This window comes from Fopius arisanus, unplaced genomic scaffold, assembly GCF_000806365.1.
Source record: "Fopius arisanus strain USDA-PBARC FA_bdor unplaced genomic scaffold, ASM80636v1 scaffold00131, whole genome shotgun sequence".
In the NCBI taxonomy this organism is placed as follows: Eukaryota; Metazoa; Arthropoda; class Insecta; order Hymenoptera; family Braconidae; genus Fopius; species Fopius arisanus.
In genome coordinates this window covers 248,827-270,545 of record NW_011887870.1, presented here as the reverse complement: position 1 = coordinate 270,545, position 21,719 = coordinate 248,827, and the positions used below count along the sequence as shown (strand labels likewise).

Below are 21,719 nucleotides of genomic sequence, written 5' to 3'. Positions count from 1 at the left end.
GGAAATGCGAAAATTCAAAATTTTTGGAAAAAAGTGTCAGGGGAGCATGGAAATGTTTCCTATTAAAAAAAGCAGAGCACTGTCATGGCGCCCACCACAAGTGTCATGCCGCAATGCCCATGGGGCACTGTGCATTTATTCATCAGGGTGAATCCACACGAGCAGTTCCATGAGAATTGACATGGAGAAGTGCATCAACGTCCCGGCCGGGGCGGCGCTAGTGGGGGAAATGTTTCGAAACCCTACAACGAAAGTTTTCCACGCTTTCGGTGAAGATACACGACTGTTCATAACTGTCTCGTGAATTCACGTGTGTCAATTCATCCGAACTTGCGATTTTTAATTGAATATTGAGATATCAGTAGCGATAACCACCAATGGAGAATATTGGAAATGTGGTATGCAATCCTATCCAATTTCCCGAAGTTTACGACAAAATTTTCCTCATTTTTCAATCCTTTAAGGTTATCCCTCAAACGTACCGTATAATTTCTCTTTGCTTTTCATCAAAAGGGAATGATATTTTTATAAAAAGGGAATGATTTTTTTAGGAAAGGGAATGATGTTTTCATCAAAAGGGAATTATTTTTTTATAAAAAGGGAATGATGTTTTTGTCAAAACGGAATGAAGACTTTTGAGTTCTTTCCAACGTAAACTGTCTGGAAAGAATATATTTATTTTCCATTATATAGATTAATTATTAAGTGTTGTACTTAGACAGCTGATCAGTTGCTAGCAGGTGCCAGCGTTTTATCGAGACCTGCTGAAGAATTCGGCAATGACGTACGTATCAATTGGAAGAAATCAACTACCTTAATAGGTCATCACTAATTGGATTTTTCTAATGTTTTAATATAGAGATGCTTGATTACAGAGCTCGATCGAAGCCATGTGGGCGATGAAAGCCTTCGAACATGCAGAAATTTATTTTAATGTAAGTAAAATCAGTAAATCGTACATCAGCAACTCCTACATAAATTGAAAAACCAATAATCACAAAAAATCACAATTCAATTTTCTCCCTGTTCACATTTTCGGTGAATATCTCCGCACCTTGCAAAAACAGCCAATTTGTTGTGATTCCTTTTTTTCAGACTGGAATAAGAACTACAAAAAAGTCTTCATAATTTGCTACATGCATTTCTCATTATTTCAGATTTTATGCTCGCTTGATCCAAAAATCCTCAGGCTGACGCCCCACGACGATGCAATCTACAAAACCTTCCGAGAAACATTCCCCGACCTAAAAGTAGACATTATCAACGTAAACGAGATGAAATCCTCAGAGGGAAAGAATAAGTGGAGGTCATTCTGTGAGCAATTCAAAAATCTCGTTGAAGACTACAACATGGGAACTCTCCTGAGAGTCAACTGTGTTGACGAATACTCTGAGAAAAACAGTACCCTGGTCACCAGGATTCAATTCTACGCGATAGAGTTAGCGAGGAACAGAGAGGGCCATAACGACTGCATCATGCAAAAATTCAAGCCCAAGAAAATCTCGAAGAATTGATCCACATTTTCCCAAATGGTCCACCGAAAAATATGTTTCTCAATTAACTTGACAAATAAAATGAGAGAATACTATTTTTTACTCTAAATTCATTTTACATTAATTAAAAAAATCATAGTGCCTTTAATTCGTTTTATTTCCTCATCTTGTTCTGGACAGTGAGACTCATCAGAGGGTTTGAGGCTCTGGCCTGATGCTTAGATTTAGTTGCGGTGGCTCCTGAGACCGCTGCATCTCGGTTAAACTTTCGTTTTCTCTTCCCGAAACCCATGAGCCTCTTCAGAGACGGTGGAACTATGTAATCCGGCACATCCTTCAAGTGCGGCTGGATTTTAACAGTGTGAAGAGCTTTGTCCTGTCTGAGTGTTTGCAAGTCCCTGGGATTGTCATCGAAGTAGCTTTTCAGTTTGTCACAGTTCAGGAGCTCTTGTTTTATCTCTTTTAATCTGGCTTCTCTCACTGCTATCCTCGTTACTGCTTTCCAAGCATCTTTCGCTCGATATCTATTCAAAAACAAGAAATATCAGAAGAATAGACCAGCTGGTAATTGCTTTTTCCACATTATCAAGACTGCCTCTAGTTTCGTATCAGAAAAATGCATAATCAAATTACTTTCAGTATTTATGTGACTTAAGTAAAATGCATGTGACAGCAATAGTTAATTGACGGATAATTGTGATTTTAGAGAAATAAACAAAAAACTACCTGAATCCCTCAACCTCTTCGAGCTTAAATTGATAAGTCTGAAACAAGCTGCTCCTGCCATAACTTTTCTTAAGCGACTCCTCCACCTTCGCCATCAATTCCCTCTCCCTAATCGAAATAAGACTGAGAGCAGTTCCCTGATTCTTCCCCCTGGCAGTCCTTCCTACTCTGTGCACATAAGAATCAACATCCAGTGGAAAATCAAAATTAACAACATTGGAGACAAACTGGAAATCAATTCCCCTTGCAACGCCACTCTCTTTGTCCTTTCTCCTCTTGCCCTTCTTCTCTTTAACAACGTGAGGCTCGTCCAGCGCTTTTTCATCAGAAGCAATAATAATATCGTACGTCCCAGAATTAAACTGAGTAACAGCCCTGCACCTCGATGAGGCAGGTAATTCAGAGTTTAACACACAAGTTGGAATTCCAAATTGCTCCAGAAAGAGTTTGAGTTTGTAGCATCTGTCCACAGTGTTAACGAAGATGATGGTCTTCCCCCTGATTAGATGAAGTTTAATTAAAGAATAGAGAATGGCAGATTTGTCGTTCTCCTCAGCAGCAAGACTATAGTGGGCCAATTGTGATGGAGGTGCCAAAGGCGCTTCCTGGAGCTTCAAAGTCGCTGGATTATGCAGGACAAGTTTTTTTAGAGTGAGAACATCCTCCGAGAGGGTGGCAGAGGCCAGCGCAGCCTGATAAATAGTGGGAAGATGAGCCAGGACCTTTTTGAGCTCGTCCTCGTAGCCAAAAGAGAAGACTAAATCCGCCTCGTCGATTATCAACGTCTCCAGACTCTTCTTCAGATCCATATGCCCCGCTTTGATGTGCTGGAGAACTCTCCCTGGGGTGCCCACAATTATCTCTGGATTATGAGCGAGAATTGGCTTCTGCACGGACAACTCAATTTGTCCACTCACTTCCACGACCGTCACTTCTCGAGAGCACTTTGTCGTCAGGTCTGTGAAGACCTGGTGAATCTGCTTGCAGAGCTCTTTGCTAGGGGCCAGGATCAATGCCTTCGTCTCTTGTCTCGTTTGCTGAGCCTTGGTGGAAAGGATCTTTTGGATCAGGGGAATCGCGAAGGCTCCTGTCTTGCCTGAACCTGTCCTCGCCCGGATTAATACGTCTTTTCCCTCCAGGAGAAGAGGAATTGTCTTTTCTTGGATTGGAGTCGGTTCCAGCCATCCCAACTTGGCTATTGCCTGGAGAAAATCATTACAATCGATTCATTTTGCAAGTAGGGAAATTAATTCCGCAGTGACGTGATAAAAATAGATAAATTGACGTAAATCTTTTCATAACTTCATAATTAAGATCTGCAAAAAAAACGACCAACAAAAATTGGATTTTTTCTCATAGTTTTGGACATATCCATTATTCCGCTCGAATTTAATGGGCAAAAGTCGGAGATGAGTGTGGAATCCTTAAAAGGGTAATGACGAATTTACCTTTAGGATTCTGTCATCCAATCCGAATTCGTGGAAAGCGACAACTTTCTCCTCATTCTGCTCCTCAGTCTGCATTTCCTCCTCAGAGTCCATTGGTAATTAATCTATTAAACTAGTATTTGTCACCAAAATTATTTGACACGTGTTTTTGTTGTTGTTGAGAACTTCTAACCTTAATGTATCGCTCGGAAAATTCTGACATGATCTCTGGGTTCAACAGTAACTCAGAGATGTCCTCATGTGTCTCAATTCGTTGAAGAAACATAATTGCTGAGGTTCTGTGGATTTTTATGGTTTTACGTTCATAAAAAAATCCATGAAACGTCTAATTATCCTATTCCTCTTGGAAATTTCCCTCGTTCAAACGGCAGATCAATATTTTCGTGTGCTTTACATGGTTTTGCTCGTGTTATGCGGAATTATTGGAATTGTCGTGGATGTCTTTCGAAAATTGAGTTATTATATTGAGAATATGTCCTTTAATAATAATTAATAATTTTATAGTATTAGAATAAAGGAACTGAGACGATTCCTTAATACCTTAGCCCCAGTAATTGAATCCACGAATAAAATATTATAACTTATAACCAGTTGGATGAAGAAAAATATTTCCTTGCGTTTACTCATCGATTATCCCAAAGGGCTCTAACAATCGATAACTAATTAATAAAAAATTGATGATGAGAATACATTAAAACAGAAAAGATGTGATCTATTTGGACATCTCCTTATCACCAATGAATTAATCATCCCACGGTCTGATAATATCCTCATCGTTTGCCAGCTGCTGTTCTTCCGGTGTTTTTCGACTGTTGTATCACCCCGAGCTCTTATCAAGGTCAATGGAGGGCTTCACCTCAGACTTCAAGGGAAAATAATACCCCGAGAAGGGCCATAGGCTCTGCGATGTGCAGCTGGTAATTCTAGGAAGTCTGAAGGCCCATTAAAATTATTCGAGGGGCCCTTATTGAACCCAACGAAATGAAGCCCCTGAAAATCCACAATTATACCAGATCACCGATTATCCGTTACCATTGAACAGAATAATTCCTTTCATTTCCTTTTGCATCAGCAGATCACGTCATCCTTCCATAATTTTCATATAAGGACCGATCGAATTCGTGTCTTGGCACGGAGAAGCCGTTGCCGGGTGAAACGAGGAAAAACATTTGCCCCAAATATGGAATACACCGTTGATGAGTCACACCCCAATTAGCCATCTCTCCTCGTCGAACCGCTGAAAAATCGATCCCGCGATGTGCAGGCGTTCCCTTCCCTCTGCCTCTTGAATCCAGCAAAATTAAATTCGATATTTAATTATCAAAACGGCAATTAAACATTGAATTCGGAACTGGATTGTGGTGCGCAGTAAAGTGTCGCAAGGTGCAAGTCGGTCCTGCGGTTGAGAGAGAACCAATGGGGGCCCTTTGACGGGTCACAGCCAACCAATCAGCTGTCTCGGTGTGTAGCCGTTCACCGAGGGTATAAAGTGATCTGAACGTCGCTGGGGCGGAGTAGTCTCACGACAAAAGCCGTTGGAAATTGTTCGCTGAAGTGCCATTGCTAACTTCTGCCGACAATCCTTTTAACGTCTCTCTTTTGTACATCAAAAAAATTTAAAAAACTTCAAAATGGTGAGTCCCAATCCTCAGTATTTTTGATAATCCGCGAGTTCTCGAATCTGTGAAAATAATTTCGGAGGAATTGTTTCCTGCAAACATGTCAGGGAAATGGCTTCTCGCGTCAGTTTAGTCCACATTTCGGTGAAATTTTAATTGCTTGTCTCCGGGAAAGAGTTTTTAATTATATTATTAGGAGAGCTGATTTTGCGTTTTTCTTGAAAGGGTTATTGCGTAGGGGCCGAAATTTTTAGGAGATTTGGGAAGCCTCGTTAAGCGTCATTTTTGTTTAATGGAGGCCATTTTGTAACGGTTTCCGCCGGCCGGCTCCACCCTGACTGACTCATATAATGCGATCGATAATTCCTAACGGTTTGATCCGAATAATATTTCAATGCGATTGAATTGAATTTTAGAATTTTTAAAATATTGTTTCAGAAACTGATGATCATAGTTAGAAGTCGGATTCTCCACTAAAAAGTTGTTTGATAAATAGATTAAATGTTTGAATTCATAGTTTTTCGATAAAAAGTCGATAATTACCGAAATTATTTCTCTCAATTTTGAGTATGACCACTGATTTGCTTGAATAACTCTTAAATAATTATTATGAATTTCTTTATCTGTTACAGCGTGAATGTATCTCAATCCACGTTGGACAGGCTGGAGTCCAAATTGGTAATGCTTGCTGGGAGCTGTACTGCCTGGAACATGGTATCCAGCCCGATGGACAAATGCCATCTGACAAGACCATCGGAGGTGGTGACGACAGCTTTAACACTTTTTTCAGTGAAACTGGAGCTGGCAAGCACGTACCGCGTGCTGTCTTCATTGATTTGGAGCCAACTGTGGTCGATGAAGTACGTACTGGAACCTATCGCCAGCTGTTCCACCCAGAGCAACTGATCACTGGCAAGGAGGACGCAGCGAATAATTACGCCCGTGGCCACTACACAATTGGCAAGGAAATAGTTGACTTGGTGTTGGACAGGATTCGCAAACTGGCAGACCAATGCACAGGACTCCAGGGATTCCTGATCTTCCACTCATTCGGTGGTGGGACTGGCTCAGGCTTTACATCCCTCCTGATGGAGCGTCTCTCCGTGGACTACGGTAAAAAATCAAAATTAGAGTTTGCAATCTATCCGGCCCCTCAGGTATCGACAGCAGTGGTCGAGCCGTACAACTCAATACTGACAACTCACACAACCCTGGAGCACTCGGACTGTGCCTTCATGGTGGACAATGAGGCGATTTACGACATCTGCCGAAGAAATCTCGATATCGAGCGTCCCACCTACACGAATCTTAACAGACTGATTGGACAGATTGTCTCATCAATCACTGCATCACTTCGTTTCGATGGAGCCCTCAACGTGGATCTCACTGAATTCCAGACAAATTTGGTGCCCTATCCAAGAATCCATTTCCCTCTGGTGACTTATGCCCCAGTGATATCAGCTGAGAAGGCATATCACGAGCAATTGTCAGTGGCAGAGATTACCAATGCCTGCTTTGAGCCAGCTAATCAGATGGTCAAGTGTGATCCTCGTCATGGCAAGTACATGGCATGTTGCATGCTCTACAGGGGTGACGTTGTTCCCAAGGACGTGAATGCTGCAATCGCCACGATTAAGACCAAACGAACCATTCAATTTGTTGATTGGTGTCCCACTGGCTTCAAGGTTGGCATCAACTATCAGCCACCCACTGTTGTCCCTGGGGGTGATCTCGCCAAGGTCCAGCGTGCTGTATGCATGCTCTCCAATACCACAGCTATTGCTGAAGCTTGGGCTCGTCTTGATCATAAGTTCGATCTCATGTACGCCAAGCGTGCTTTTGTTCACTGGTATGTGGGTGAGGGCATGGAGGAGGGAGAGTTCTCTGAGGCTCGTGAGGATCTCGCTGCCCTCGAGAAGGACTACGAGGAGGTCGGCATGGACTCCGCTGAGGGAGAGGGCGAGGGCGCCGAGGAGTACTAAGGCATCTCCACTATTCTTCAACTACATCGAGATTTATTCGTTTTGGTTCAGCACTTTGTATTTATTTCAACATTCCTGTCATTCGGAAATTTCAAGGAAACTATGCTCCAGTCTCGATGAAAAATACATGATTTTGAAATGAGAATTGTTTTTTTTGTTATTTACCCTTTTTGCGAGGTCGAGGACGTTGGGGTGGGGTTTTAAATGTAATATTCGGAAACAAAGGCGATCACGTATTTTTTGTAGAAATCTTTTTCGCAGCTCTCAAAGAACTAGAAAAAACATTACAACAAAGGTATTAATATTTCAATTCATTCCAAAAATATTTTTCTTGGAGAACAGGAAAAATATAGTCTTACTTAAAAATGAATATTTTTTTTAACTATTTCGGAACTGAATAGAAATACGGGTAACCGCATGAACTCAGATTATTTACATCAGCTTTCAAAAGGCGAAAACTAATTTTTGGTTTTTAATTAGTCATGGAGTGGTTGAATTCAAATTGTTTATTATTTTTTAGAATTTATTTTCGTGGATGACAGTAACAATCAATTGCTCAAGTTGACTATAAGCAAATCTGAACACTTCATTATGATTCATCGAACGATCAACGCAATTTCTTAATTGCGAAGAGGTGAATGATAACAACGAACTAAACGCCGATTTGTTTATTTTCGTAGAATATCTTTCAATCCAATGAAGATCGCAAAATTTTGCTTAACACCACTTTTATAGAGTGGAATAAGAGCTATAAAAAAAGTCACTTCGAAAATTGCGTATTTCTTTTAGATTCAGAAATATTCCTGGAAAACTTACCCATTAGTTAAATCGACTTGTTACCTTTTACCTTTTCGCTTCTCACGTCCGCGTCAAATGATAATTAATCAAAAATGGCCACCTGTAGGCCTGAATTTGTGCCATTAACTGCGAAAACTAAAAAATTCACTCAATCATCTCATTCACGATGATATTGCGATCGATTTCCAAGATATATACAGGTGCATTCAATAATTTTCCTTATAGATATTTTGTAAAAATGAAGGAACTCTCCTCCCAGTGGACGAATATTGAAAAGAATGATAATTTCCCAAAAAGGTACATTCAGTAATCCGAATCGATGGTGAAATGTGATTGAAACTTGAAAATCATGGCTAAAATTACTCCTTGTATATTTAATAATATTGTTATAATATGTATATAGGTATATATTAACTATTACAATAATAGAATTGCAATCGTCACGACGATTCTTTCATCTCAATAATACAATTATCCATTATTTTTCTCCTCTCAAGTCACCAGATACACCTCAATTTTTCTCATCTCATATAAATGTTCTCATAGACAAGCGTGCAACAAGAAAGAATCTAGCTCACAATATCCTTTATTTTCCATAATTCATTTTATTCCATTATTCAATTAAATCCTAACAAGAAAGTTGCGATAAAATAATGACAAACACATTCTTCTCTTTTATTTTTTCCATACTTTGTACAAAGAAAAAGGAAATTAATTTAAAAAAGGTAATTAATGCTCGCACTTTCTCGTGAGTCACATCACACAGTATTTTCTTTTCCCAATTATTTTCGGGATTTAAAATTATATGGGATAGAGTAAAAAATAATATGTTCGCACGTGCATTTTAAGAATCATCTCTCGATGAAGCAGAGTTCATCCTCATTGCGATTAGATCGATCCAAAGGGGCAGGAGACAATTTTTTTTATTAATTCATTACTCCGCTGGACCGACAAATCCCTTTATCAAAGACTGCGCATCAACATGGACCAAATATTTGTTAAAAAATGATTAATTAAGGAATCTGAGGACATTTTTACTCTCATTCTCACGTATTCGGCACCATAAAACGCTGCAATTCAACCTCTCGTGAACACATCGCTTCACAAGCGACCACAACACGAAAGATAACAAAAAAAAGATTCAAATAAAAATTCTGTGACTAAACGAAGATTAGTTCATCCTGGAAGATCTCCAATAACGAATTCTCCATTAAATTTAATTTCAATTTAATAGTAAAGGGGTAGAAGCCGAGGAATTAATTTAGCATATCAAGAAGTTTTTCGGGAATATCTTTGGAACTGCGGCAGGTAGCACTATTTATATCAGAATGTTTTTTGCAGATCTATTTTAGAGCTACAAAAAAGGAAATTACGAAAATTTCACTATTTCTCGTAGTAGCGAAGATATTTCCGAATAACTCACCAAAGTGTTAAATGGATTTTTCTTCTTTTACCATTTCACTACAGAATTAATCACAGAATTGAAAAAGCAACACACACAGTTGTTTCTCCAACAGAACCGCGACGGCCATCTACTTCAATTTGTCCATTAAATTCTCCTTAAAACGTTTCGATGCAAAGCGCGCGTGCAAGAAAGCTAGGCCATTGCGCGAAGGAATAGATGAGGACGAATAAACCCATTTTCATTCCCATGGCGATTTGCAAATTTCAAATTCCATTAACATTCTTCCACGATGAATTATTGAGTATCAGAAAGATTGATCAATCGTCTAATTGTTCCAGTTGTGTAATTTCGATGAATTGTACGAATAAAATCGCCTGTACCCCCACATTTTCATTATCATCATATCTAATTATTTGTACCAGCTCAAAAGCCTGAAATGATCTTTCGCGATGATGCTTTATCATTTATGCCCTTTCCATAATTTTTAGTGTCAATCTCATAAATTGACACGGAGAATCGTTCAATTACAATCGTTGAAGTTTTTTACCCAGCGCTCTGTACCGAGGGAAAAATCTCAGCAAATCGTTGATAACGATATGCCTGATTTTTCGATAATTTCTCAATAATCGATTCCTTTTTTTTTTTTCATTGTCATGCCGATGCTTTCGCCGAGCCTTTCCCAGTCCCATTCGTCGATTCAAAACATTCATTAAGATGATTTTCAGTGATTGATAAGCACGAGGGGAGAAGTTAATTAAGTTTCATTGCTCTTACAAAGATAGGAATAGGAATTTCGTCAGTTAATCACGATTGAATCAGGAAATGAATAAATAGTCTCATCCCCTCGTCCTACCCTCTCATAAAATAATCCGAATTAAAAAGATATTAAAAGACAAATAATAAGATAATTAAAACACTTTAATTAACTTAAAAACTCAATTAGGTATAACTTTTACGTGCAACATGATTTTCGGTAATTAATTTCACTGCTTCCCTCACGCACATCGTCATTACAATTGATTATTTCACCTCGAAAAGGTTTCGGTCGAGGACTTGTCCCCCCCATATTTTTTCATTTGTCTCTTGTCTTCACATCATGGGATGCTTAACAAATTAAAAACGTAAAAACATTAACAATAGAATATAGTCTTCGTTATTTTCGTAAACGTGATGGCAGTCTTGAGTTCTGGAAAATATGATGGGATTTTTGCTCGTCGGCTGCTTCAGGCGATGACTTCTCTTCGTAATTTCGTTATTAAATTTCGGGTGTATATTCTCTGCTCGTTTTGCACTTCGATCTTGCATTCTAGCTTTGTTTTTTTGTTTCCTTTATTTCTGGTAAAATATTTTCTGTGGCAGTGTCTGTAAAAATAATGAGTAAAACATTAAAAAAGTAAATGACAGTTGGAGATTTTATTCTCTGAGTCTCAAAATAATTAGACACTTGTTCTCTCATTTACATTTTAGTTTTTATGAAATCCATGAGAAATGAATGAGTTCTTCTATTTGAGCACCTAAAAATAGTCTAATGCAAAAATAATTGCAATGGCTTTTTAACTATTCTAATACTCTAGAAGAGGGAAATGGAACTGACTGTCCTTTTATCATCGATAACTCAAGTTCTAGCGACCGGAACTCAACGATTTTACATTCATTTTGAAGATTTTATTGTAAACTTTAAAATGAGTTTCAACTCGTAGGAATAGCATCGTTGTGTCCGGAGATATTGATGATTTAAGAATATTCCGTTTCACCCCATCTTCTCTAGAGTTTAGCGCGCATTTGATATTTTCCAGAATTATCGATTTTAATTGACAACTAGTAATTACACTAGCAATCAGTGAATGAATTAAAATGATGAATACGTACCCGAGTTAGAACTACCTACGCCTCGACAGGCTTCTTCTTCTCCTTCTTCTTCTTGAGGAAAGAGGGTGTCCTGAGCCCCTTCTTCTTCTTCTTCTCCTTCTTGGGTGACTCCTCGCTAACGCTGACATCCTGCGACATGGAACCCTTAACATGGAAGGTCCCAACAAATAAACATAAAAAAACCACATGCACATGCAGATGAAATTCCATCTCCAACCACTCGATATCTCTCCCCGAAAAATTGATAAATTCGTATTCCATGCAAGCAGAGCCGTTCGCCAGCATTAAATACTATTCACCTATAATTAGTACCCCAAATAATCTCTAGCAATGGAGATGAATTTCAAAGAATAAACCGTATGAATGATAAATGACAACTGCTCATTCCAACCAATTAAAATTTTCAAAATCAACGATACATCCTAATGATATTAATAATGAATTATGTAAATAATACGTGAATGATGAACGTGATTGATGAGAATCCTCCAAGACATGACACGATATCCCCTAATGGATCCTCTCGTCAAACCCCACAATCTGGACCCTCAAAAATGGCTACACGTGTAATTAACAGTTAATAAAAAACCATGAAGAATGAAGACAGAAATCATGGAAAAATCCACTCCCCCCTTAATCACTGATGAATTAATGAATGACATCTAGAGCTTCTGAGGACCAGATGAGTGGAAAATGTGCCATGTAATTAGTACAATAATACCATGAAAATGTGAAAAAACCGCGAATTATTCTCCGCACTAAAATTGAAGATAAAAACAGGAGAGTTAGAGAAAAAAAAATCCGACGAACCTCTTTGCTGCTGTGGGAGAAGGTGCTGTGATGTGCATCAGAGTGGTCTCCATTCACGGTATTCTCCCCTGGAACACACCACAAATTGTAGAATATTTTCAACTCCTCGATAAACGTAAAAAAAAGACGCCACTCGATACTTCTTAAGGTAAAAAAGAAAAATAAATAAATAGAAAAAAAAATGAAAATAGGAATGTTATGTTGTGAGAAATATTCATAAAATCCCTTACCTCAGTGTAAAAAAATGTTAGCTTGATCAATATATTCATTGTACCCGTGATAACGTGCGTGACAATGCAGTTGCGAGAGGATGCAAATAAAGAAAACCAAAAACCACCTCTTGGAATGAAAGGCCTGGGGTTAATTTATTCCTTCACTTCCAATTTTTTGGTGCAGTGATAAAAAAAAATAATAAACAGGTGTGCTAATATTTAATAATAAAGTAATCATGACAGAGAGGGCTTCTTCTAGATTGATCCCTTGGATAAAATTCTCCACTAGGTGCCCCTCTCCCTCTAACAATTCATAATAACATTTCTCTTATGATTACACAACAAAAGCCATGAGTAATGTACACTTAGATCTCCCAACGAGGATTATGAGAAAACATAATGGTAATTTCCATTCGGAGTTCATCGAAATAAAGAGAAAAAAAAATAAATGCGGGGAAAGCCAAAAAAAGTAAAAAAGTGAAAACAAAAGAAAAAGAAATATTCTCAGTGAATGAGCAGAAGGTGAATGCAATGAGTAGAGATTACCATTACATTTTTTACAATATGACACAGGCTGTGATAATAATTATTTCATGGAATTAATAACTCATATCCCATTAGTACGATTGCAAGTTAATCCGAAGCTATTTAACAATGAGAAACCGTAAAAATGTCCTTACAATTAATAACCAGTTAATCGTGATAATAATAATTAGATAATTCACGATTATTCGTATGAGTAAGCAGAATGCGAATGCACAAAGCTAAAGTATTTTCATTGTCCCGCATATGAAAACGTGAGATTCTGCGTTTAAAACGTAAAATTGAATGAAGTACGTTATCAAAAATTATTGATTCTCAGCGTTTTTAAATGGCAATTTAAAACGCGAATATTTCTAAAGGTAAAATACATTTCACCCCGAAACTACACGAGGGGATCTCTGCCGGAGCAGAGGGGCTCGTCAAAAGGTGGACGATCATTGGTGGAGGCGTTTGTCAGATTCATGGTGGAGACAACTTTACAGAGACTAGTGTCCTGGTAGTCAGGGACAGGAGGGGCAGGAGACACGACGACGGCACAACTGAGTTCTTCACTGGAGACCATTCTCTCGATCTTGATGAACTCCCTGGTGTCCACAGAGAGCACCATAAGGCACTTGAGGCAGACATCGGATCTTTCAACTTCCTCGTCCGCTAGGTCATGATTGGGAGCTCCTTGGAGGTTTTTCACGACGGTATCAGTATCTTCGAGGATGACTCCTTCATCATCAATGGCTGAGGATCCGTACACAGGCCGCTTCCGACAAACGCTGCAATTCTTTACCTTGGGAAGGGATTTATCAGTTGATTGCTGCAATGGATCCTTTTCCTCGTAGTGTGATAAACAGTAACTGCACTGGGGAATGAAAAGTTTAGAATCTCTCCCTGATCTCTCACTCGTGGGAACATTATCGCAGATGGGGCATTTCACTAGGAATTCCTTCTCGTCCTCACTCTCAATTCCATTTGTGTCCAAGAATTCCAGCTCCTCCAATGCTGAAGACACATCCGCCAGGTTCATTGACGTTTCATTCAGGTGATTAACTGTGGAAAATGAATCAGACCTTCGCATGTTCGAGGAGATGTCTCCGTGGTAGACAGTCTCTCTGCAGTCATCGGAATTGCACTCAGAGACGATGTAACTGTCGTGGTCACTGTTGACGGGACCTGAACCAGTCTCCACCCCTCTATCCAGTTCCTCAGAGGACATCTTCAAGCAGAGGCTAGTGTCAGCGCTGTTCTGGCCTGTTTCGAAGGGTGTGGAGTTGCCCCCAGTGCAGGAAAGGAAATCAGTCTTCGAGGAAGGCCCTGAGATCTCAGAGACGTCCTCGGTGGTCTCAGGAGGGGTCACCACTATCTCTGAGTAATTAACAGACACTGCCTCGAGTTTATTATCACTCTCAATCACATTCTCCTCTTCTAGAGAGTCACTGATCTCAGGAATTGAAGTTAAAATCGAGGATTGATCAGGGCTGTCCTGTGGGCTCCAATCCTTTTCATCGTCTCGCAATTCCTTCACCCCCTCGGCCGCCGGAATTGGTAACTGACTCTGTTTTTTCGCTTCTCTCTCAATTCTCCCGGTTGTGAGTTCCTCGTCCTCGGGAATAGTTAGCAGCTCAAATTTAAATGCCTTCGGGGACCCAGGAACACTCAGCACCTTCTCCTTGTGATTATTCTCCTGATTATTCTCCTGAGGATCATCGATCTCCTCCAACTCGAAGAAAGAGCTGGCGTCCTTCCCACGAATTTCATTGAAGCTCCTCTCACTCTCAGACTCATTTAGATCCCACATGTACAATATTTTATTCTCAAGGTCCTTACTCAGAAGCTGATCATCCGAAGTGTGAGCTGATTCGTCATCGGTGACTTTACTGAGGTCTGGCAATGTCATCTTCTTCACCAATTTCATTTTCTCCCCACTGTTATCAGATTTCGTGTCATTCTCTGGTGACGACTGATCGGACTGACTGCTGACGTTTATCGTATTCTCGACGGAGACATTCACATCCAAAGAGACCTGTTCCTCACCACTTCTCTCTACTCCCGAGCTATCAGACACATCAGACCTATTGCAACCCGGCTCCAGGGATTTTCTCCCCTTCGTAATCTCCTTGAATTTGGCCACAAATTTTCTGACACTCTCCGATTTATTCGCGTAGAGACAGCCCTCCGTCGAGGAACTGGAGTTCAGAGTGTCGGATTTACTCTTGTTTAAGGACTCCTCGAAGACAATAGCCTTGGCGATGAGGTGCATCTGATTGGCGTAGTGCTCGAATGCCTCCATGTCGTTGGAAAATATCTCCCCGTTCTCGTTGACGCAGCAAGAAGCAACGATTTGCTCCAGCTCTGCTCTCATTGACACCTCGTTCTCCACATCGATGTCTATTTCACTGAAAATAGATTTGATCTCGTTTATGAGATTTTCCGAGCTCTTGAAGAGATCTCGCGATCTCCTGGCGATCTGGGAGCTGGGAGTTGGGAGTGCCACCGTCGGTTTGAGAAGGTCAGGAGTCACCGATGGCGTTTGTTCCTCGTTGATGGACGTCGAGAACTCCTTTATCTCCGTATTTGTTGTTTCCTTGGTCTTCTTCAGGTCATAACTCTCTGGGGAGGAGCCTGAGGGGCTTGGCGTACCACTAGAGATCCTGTCGATGATGTGGTGGATCAGCTCGTCGACGACGATGAATCTTGGCTCCTTGCCGTTAGTATTCTCCTCAATAGTCTCCTCCACGATTCTCTCGATCTCTCGTATCTGCGGTTCCTCCCGCAGCTCCTGCTTTATCTCCAGTCCCATCTCATCCATCACCTCGTCGATTATGTGTTTAGCGACCTTGAGAGCTGTGAGCTTAACCTCCAGGATGGTCCTGAGGTCTGTGGAGAACTCGTTGATGTCGAGACGAGTAACGTCAGAGATGACGTCGTCAACGATCATTTCGGCGTTAACGAGGGCTTCTCGTTCACCGAGACCTGCAATTACCTCATTTGCGGACGTGGCAATGTCCTCGTGGAACACCTGATCCCGGGATTTCTCAAGCTCGATGAAGGTCGAGTGCGGAAGCTCCAGGAGGTCAGAGCCACCCACCGACTGCTCGTGTTCACAGGGATCTTGATCTGTTGAGTCAACAGAGCGATTCTGCTCTGTCTCCATATCGATGGAGTTGTCGAAGAGATCGATTGTCTGATTAAGATCGACGCAGAGATTTTCTGGGACCTGGGGAATGTCTTCCATGTTAATTTCCAGCATGTCATCCCATATGAATTGCTCGCACTCTCCTGGGACCTCGGACTGGTCATTTTTACCCTCGAAACTCTCGTTGAATGATCCCTCCTTGGAGTATCCTGGGAACAGACACTTCTCGCAGTTCTGACCGCAGTTGAAGTGCTCATCAACGGGATCCTCGTCGACGTCAGCTGTCGGGGTTAGACTGTATATAACACTGAATTGACTCGGGTCCAGGTTCCAGGTCTTCGAACTGTGGGTGGGTGGGAGATAGTTGAAGGATGCCGATAGCTTCGAGGGGGTCAGATTCACGTTCAACGTGTTTATCACTTCTGTCATGCTGTCCTCTCGGCTGAACAGTCTCGGGAGGGGCGAAGAGAATCTCCAGGGGCAGTCGTCACTCATGTCTTTATCGAACGAGAGCTTCAGATCATCCACTGACTCGCTTATCCAGTCGTCGTCGACTTTAATGGGATTATCCAGAGTTTTTGGTGGTGTGTTCTCCTTCAAGCAGTTGCCATTCTCGTCGGAGAGGTTGAGATCGCTCGACTCCTCGGATTTTATTCGAGAGGGAGTGAGGAGATCTGAGTTATTTCCATTCTCATCCCCAGAACGAGACTCGTTCTCGCTCTCACGTTCCTGATTTGTTTGAAAGAGATCGAGGAGTTCTGAATCATTACCATTATCATCCCTAGGTGTGACCTGGAGGTCGATTTCTGTCGGGGGAATTCTTTCGGTTACCGTGACTATGGAGGAGTTTGTGGGCTCTGAGGAGCTGGAAACCCGCAAATCCTCGGAGATGATGTCGAATCTCCGGGGAGGGGTCGATTCAGTGGGAAGGACATCGATGTGGAAAGGGAGCTCTGAGGAGGGTGTGTTGCCCTCGCTTTTTGAGCCTCTGAAGGCTCTGCCCTTGACGATGTTGTTGACGACAGTGGGACTCTCCAGTGCCTCCAGGTTGACAATTAGAGCGAATGAAAGTCGGGGGACTTTGGGGACAGAGTTCCCGCAGGGGCTCATCTCCATGGGATTCTGAGGATGGGACCGCTTTCTATTGGGGGGATAATCTTCCGGGACGTTGGTCGTCTCGGTTAGAGAGAATTGATTTGCAATTTTTCTGACGACACCCCGACTCTGGGGAAGGGCATTAGGAACTTCTGGGAAGCTCAATTCAGGGGCTGAGGTCGGAGAGAGATTGTGGATTCTCTCCTGCAGACTTTTACTTGTGAAACGAATGAAATTCTCACTACTCAGGGTCTTGTACTCTTTGTAACGCCTGTCGTACTCATCGAAAAATTTACAACGATCTTTGATGCAGGGCTTGACCTTGAATTTCGGAATTACCGACGAATTCTTTACAATCGGGGCGCTTTTGGGAATGTTAATGAAGTTGATTTGGGGCTTTTGACGCTCGGCAACTGTCCCTAATCTGACGAGATGGATTTGGCTGGATTGGTACAGGGGTGCCCAGAGTGTTGCTGCCTCCTCGTCACTGGTGCTCGATAAATAATCTGGAAAAGGATATCGTCGACACACCTGCAATGCCTGAGTTGTTTTGCTATCCTTTCAAATTTATTTTTCCAATTGTTTTTAACTTCGATGGCTCTGTCGCCCTCACGAACCGCTCGCACCCTCGACAAATGTTTCTGGTGTTTTTTTATTTTCATCAGTTTATCGTTAAAATTATTGGATTAGATTTTGTGGAATATCTGCAATTGTTTATGAGATGTTTGGAGGAGAAGTTCAGCAGGAAACTTGTACTGAATGAACTCCAAACACTAACACCATGTACACTCTAAAAAAGGATTACTTCTCAAAACTATTGGAGAAAATTCGAGAAAATACTAGTGGGATGAAAAGAGTTTTAAAAATTCTTTTGGATAATCCTAATCGCTAGTTTATCAATCCAATAATTACCAAATGAACAGTTTTTAATGAGTGCACATATTGCCCCATCAGAAATCTTTTTTTTTGACTTTCGAATGTAAAAAACTCATGACACTTCTAAAAATTCCTAAAAATGTAAAATCCCCCAAAACACTTACCCTCAGTTATTTTCTAACTTATTAAGAGTAAAATAAAATATTTGGTGCTAGTAGTTTTGCAACTCCTCCTAAGAAGTTGATTGCAATCGAAATTTTCCATTGAAACCCTTGAAAAATACCTTGACTAATCAGCGGTAATTCTTTTTTAGAGGTTTACAAAATGCAAAATGCAAGTGAAACGAAAGGATTAAATCAGTGATTAAGAAGCGTCATTAGAATTAGGATGCACCTAGGTTGGTGCGAGCGTTTTGTGATAACGTATGTTTTTTTAAGGAATGATGCATGAAATAAAAAAAATAAAGGCTTGAGGATAACGTGCATGCACAAGGTGAAACATGTACGACAGAAGCTGGGGCGCAACCCCACTGAACAGAGCTACCCCACTTACCTCTTCTGTTAGACTCGTTCCTCGGTTCAATGGCGCTGCGACGCATCTCATTGAGGAATTGGGTTGTTGCATCAACTATTAATGAACAAAACGATATTTCATGCAAATATCACTATTTTGTCTTTCAAATGATATGGGGAATGACTATTTGAGAAAAAAATAATTGAGGGAGCATCAGCGTTTCTAGGAGTGAAAACATTTCCTTCAGCGTCTCACCTTCGATATTTCGCATCGGAAAGTCAATAATCCCCTTTTGATGAACCTGGGGAGACTCCGTCACCCTAGCTACTGTCCTATTTGCATCGTCCACCTTGTCATGCTCATGCGTCTCTCCTATTTCATGCAATGTACGAAATACTCATGCAATTAGACAATATTCATTGATATCTGGGGTAAAATAATATTTGTGAAGTGCTTTGGTGGATAAAAAATTGGATAAAAGAATAAAAAGGTTTGAGTAGGTTGGGTGAAGAATTATGGAGTCTTACCGTCACTCAGGACAACTTCTGGTTGACTTGGCGCAGGCACTTTTTTCTTTTCTATCCGCAGTACACGTGGTTCTGTTTGAAAATCATGGATTATTAGGGCTTTTAAAATATGTGCAGACAGTTTTCAGAAAAAATGAGAGGTACACCCAAAAAAAATATTTATTTGAAACAAGTAAAAATTTTGATTAAGGATATTTTGCCCTCTTTTAATCAAAATATACAGTTTTTTTTTATTTTATTGTTATTTAATAACTCACAACGTTTTATAGTTTTTTAAAAGTTTTAAAAAAACACAGGAAAATTGCTGAATAATCATGACATTTTGGGCGTTATTAAATAATGATAAAATGCAAAGACAATATAATTTGTTTAAGATGGCACAATATCCTTGAATTCGCAACACGAATTCATTTATTGCAATTCGCTGACTAATTCATTGATTGTGTATATTAGAAAGTTATTAATGTAAAAGAATATTGATTTAATATGACTGAAATGTTCGTTTTTACCAATTGAATATTAAAATAATCAATTATGAATTTTTTATATGTGAATTGATGACTTGATGTTAAGGGGGTTTATTGTTTAGGATTGATAGGATTGAAGAATTATTATTACCATCTCTGCTTTCCTCTTCCGTTTCAGATGTAACTGAAACTGGCGACTGAATGGGGCTTTTGGCAGTGCTGGATTCGTGTGTCGCCCGGCTAATATTGAACGACGAGAGGGCCTCAGACTCAGACTGTGATTCATCGTAGGGATCACCCTTTGTCTTACGAGCAACTTCTTTTTTGTATTGATCAAGCTCCTGGTCCGTTACAGCATCGAATGGATTTTTGGCATAGGGGGTTTTGTACACCATTGCATTGTGTTGGAATCCACGCTGAATTATTCCTTTACTCGCAGCTCCCACGAGCACCACTGATTCGCCAGTTGCACTGATTGAGGCATCCTTCGACAATTAACAATACAGATTTAGAATGGATTTCTCCTTTATTGATATCGTTGTTTCAACAGTCAGGGGTTTCACGAAAAAATTTCTTTTCATATCACAAGATTGACTGGCTGCACTCAACAATTGAATTTTTGAGAGAAGATGTAAAATAATCTTTCAGAATAAAAATCCAAATTTTAAACTTGAATTCAATTCTTATTAAAAAAATTGCACGAGTAGTTCCACTCAGTTCAATAATGAAATTGTTGGAATGTTCAAAGAAGTTTACCAAAAATGAATTCATATTAGCAGAAATAATTGAGGATTGAATTTTTTTGCCTCGAAATTGGAATGAGTGGTGTGAAAATATGGATATGAAAAATATATTAAGTCAACAATGTAACAATGCAATACGCAATGATGCATACCTGCATTTTCTTAGCTTCCTCCCACGAAACCCCCTCAAGAATATGTGACTGTGGTCCTGCTGATATTTTATCCGCCCTCCGATTGTCCTTGATCTGTTGCTGGAGTGTTTTGAACTCCCTGGGATTGGTATTCTTCGGTACAAACTGTAGTGCACTGTCGATCCTAACTGGTGTGCTGCTGTGAGTTGGCGATCCCTCGGACACCCACTGCAGACAAAACCAGAATTGTTTTTCCTCACGTTAGACCCATTAAAAATATCAACCAATTGTCTGAACTTTGATAAATTAATAAAGCACCTGGACAAGCCGAATGAAATGACTCTCGTGTAATGTGTGCCTGTATCATGCTCTCAAAGGAAACCGATAAAATCAATACTTCCTCCAATAATTATCGTGATAACTGAATTTTCAGGGTCGACATCTGGTTTTGTCTGTACAGTGGATGCATACCAAGGCCACCCAGAATAAAACAACATGTCCAACAGGCACACATTCATTCAGAGTCATTGTGAAATGGTTTATCAATTCTCTACGTGAAAGTCAATACCATCAACATCATAGAACTGAAATGGCATCAACCCGATTGATAACTAACTAAAGATTAATGAAAAATAAAATCATGGGGAAATATTAAATAAAGTGATGGGCATTGTCGATAAAATGTGAGGTATTCCAGACCCAAATGACAGTACAATAACCAATGAACAGGTGAAAATAGAATTGAGATTGACACTGGTGATATGCCCCATGCGCACCAAAGTACTGATAAGTACTGATAATCTAGCAGAAATAGATAAATTAAATTCGACTCAGTCTTATAGTCCTAGTAACTGTGGGATTCCCATTTACCTCCTCTGCATTCTGTTCCACCCACTATAAATAAAAAAAAAAATCCAACAAAAACATGACATTAGATTAAAAAATCACCACAAAACCTGAAAATTAAACTTAAAAATGAAAAACCGAAAAAAATGATACGGCTGAATTGATCTCCACGAGTCACCGAAAAATTCACCATTTGTTCAACATTCACACGTAGCATGCCCTATTTTAACCACTACAAATAAAACAAAACTCCGAGTGATCTTTGTTTTAATCAGCAATTTTTATCATCTTTATTTTAACATCGAAACAAGCTACAGGGAAAAAAAAACAGTGATACCTTCTTAAAGTTTTAACAATGCTACACGTTTTATATCTCATGGAAGCGACGAAAGCTGAATAAAACGAAGAGAATGAAATGTCCCCTAAATACATTAAAATACGTGATGGATAATATCTCATCAGTTAATTCACCTGATTGTTTAATTAATT

General features: G+C 40.0%; 4 protein-coding genes across 9 annotated transcripts in view; 2 read left to right on the top strand and 2 right to left on the bottom strand.

Annotated features, from left to right (window-relative positions):
• The first annotated feature begins 228 nt into the window (after positions 1-228).
• LOC105271989 (protein PBDC1) lies at positions 229-1,588 on the top strand. The gene is made up of 4 exons (XM_011313841.1): positions 229-398; positions 719-784; positions 876-935; positions 1,158-1,588. Exons 1-4 carry the CDS (start codon positions 378-380, stop codon positions 1,512-1,514), a joined length of 504 nt encoding a protein of 167 aa, XP_011312143.1. The 5' UTR covers positions 229-377; the 3' UTR covers positions 1,515-1,588.
• Hlc (putative ATP-dependent RNA helicase DDX56) lies at positions 1,576-3,846 on the bottom strand. Its single transcript, XM_011313842.1, has 3 exons — positions 3,668-3,846; positions 2,220-3,421; positions 1,576-2,017 (listed from the first exon to the last, which is right to left on the bottom strand). Exons 1-3 carry the CDS (start codon positions 3,758-3,760, stop codon positions 1,648-1,650), a joined length of 1,665 nt encoding a protein of 554 aa, XP_011312144.1. The 5' UTR covers positions 3,761-3,846; the 3' UTR covers positions 1,576-1,647.
• A 1,315-nt stretch (positions 3,847-5,161) lies between these two features.
• On the top strand, positions 5,162-7,365 carry LOC105271988 (tubulin alpha-1 chain). Its single transcript, XM_011313840.1, has 2 exons — positions 5,162-5,301; positions 5,919-7,365. The coding sequence occupies exons 1-2, from the start codon at positions 5,299-5,301 to the stop codon at positions 7,266-7,268; spliced, it is 1,353 nt and encodes a 450-aa protein (XP_011312142.1). The 5' UTR covers positions 5,162-5,298; the 3' UTR covers positions 7,269-7,365.
• Positions 7,366-10,371: 3,006 nt separating this feature from the next.
• The window catches only part of hts (adducin 1-like protein hts), a 34,174-nt gene continuing 22,826 nt past the window's right edge, over positions 10,372-21,719 (bottom strand). For 3 of the 6 annotated variants that reach the window (XM_011313836.1, XM_011313837.1, XM_011313834.1), the window contains exons 6-10: positions 21,255-21,278; positions 20,406-20,612; positions 19,662-19,995; positions 19,044-19,115; positions 12,491-17,633 (exon numbers count right to left, since the gene is read on the bottom strand). In XM_011313836.1, the coding sequence (XP_011312138.1) occupies positions 13,288-17,633; positions 19,044-19,115; positions 19,662-19,995; positions 20,406-20,612; positions 21,255-21,278 (4,983 nt within the window). In that variant the 3' untranslated portion in view covers positions 12,491-13,287. Of the gene's footprint in view, positions 10,834-11,340; positions 11,485-12,150; positions 12,219-12,490; positions 17,634-19,043; positions 19,116-19,661; positions 19,996-20,405; positions 20,613-21,254; positions 21,279-21,719 lie in introns of those variants that run through there. The other 3 variants (XM_011313838.1, XM_011313839.1, XM_011313835.1) reach the window with 3 other exon arrangements.

Coding starts and splice junctions, on each gene's coding strand:
- LOC105271989 (XM_011313841.1), top strand. CDS start 378: ATGGAGAATATTGGAAATGTG. Junction 399..718: donor TGGAGAATATTGGAAATGTG/GTATGCAATCCT, acceptor TGTTGTACTTAG/ACAGCTGATCAGTTGCTAGC. Junction 785..875: donor CTGAAGAATTCGGCAATGAC/GTACGTATCAAT, acceptor GCTTGATTACAG/AGCTCGATCGAAGCCATGTG.
- Hlc (XM_011313842.1), bottom strand. CDS start 3,760: ATGGACTCTGAGGAGGAAATGCAGACTGAGGAGCAGAATGAGGAGAAA. Junction 3,422..3,667: donor TGGATGACAGAATCCTAAAG/GTAAATTCGTCA, acceptor GATTTTCTCCAG/GCAATAGCCAAGTTGGGATG. Junction 2,018..2,219: donor GAAGAGGTTGAGGGATTCAG/GTAGTTTTTTGT, acceptor GTTTTTGAATAG/ATATCGAGCGAAAGATGCTT.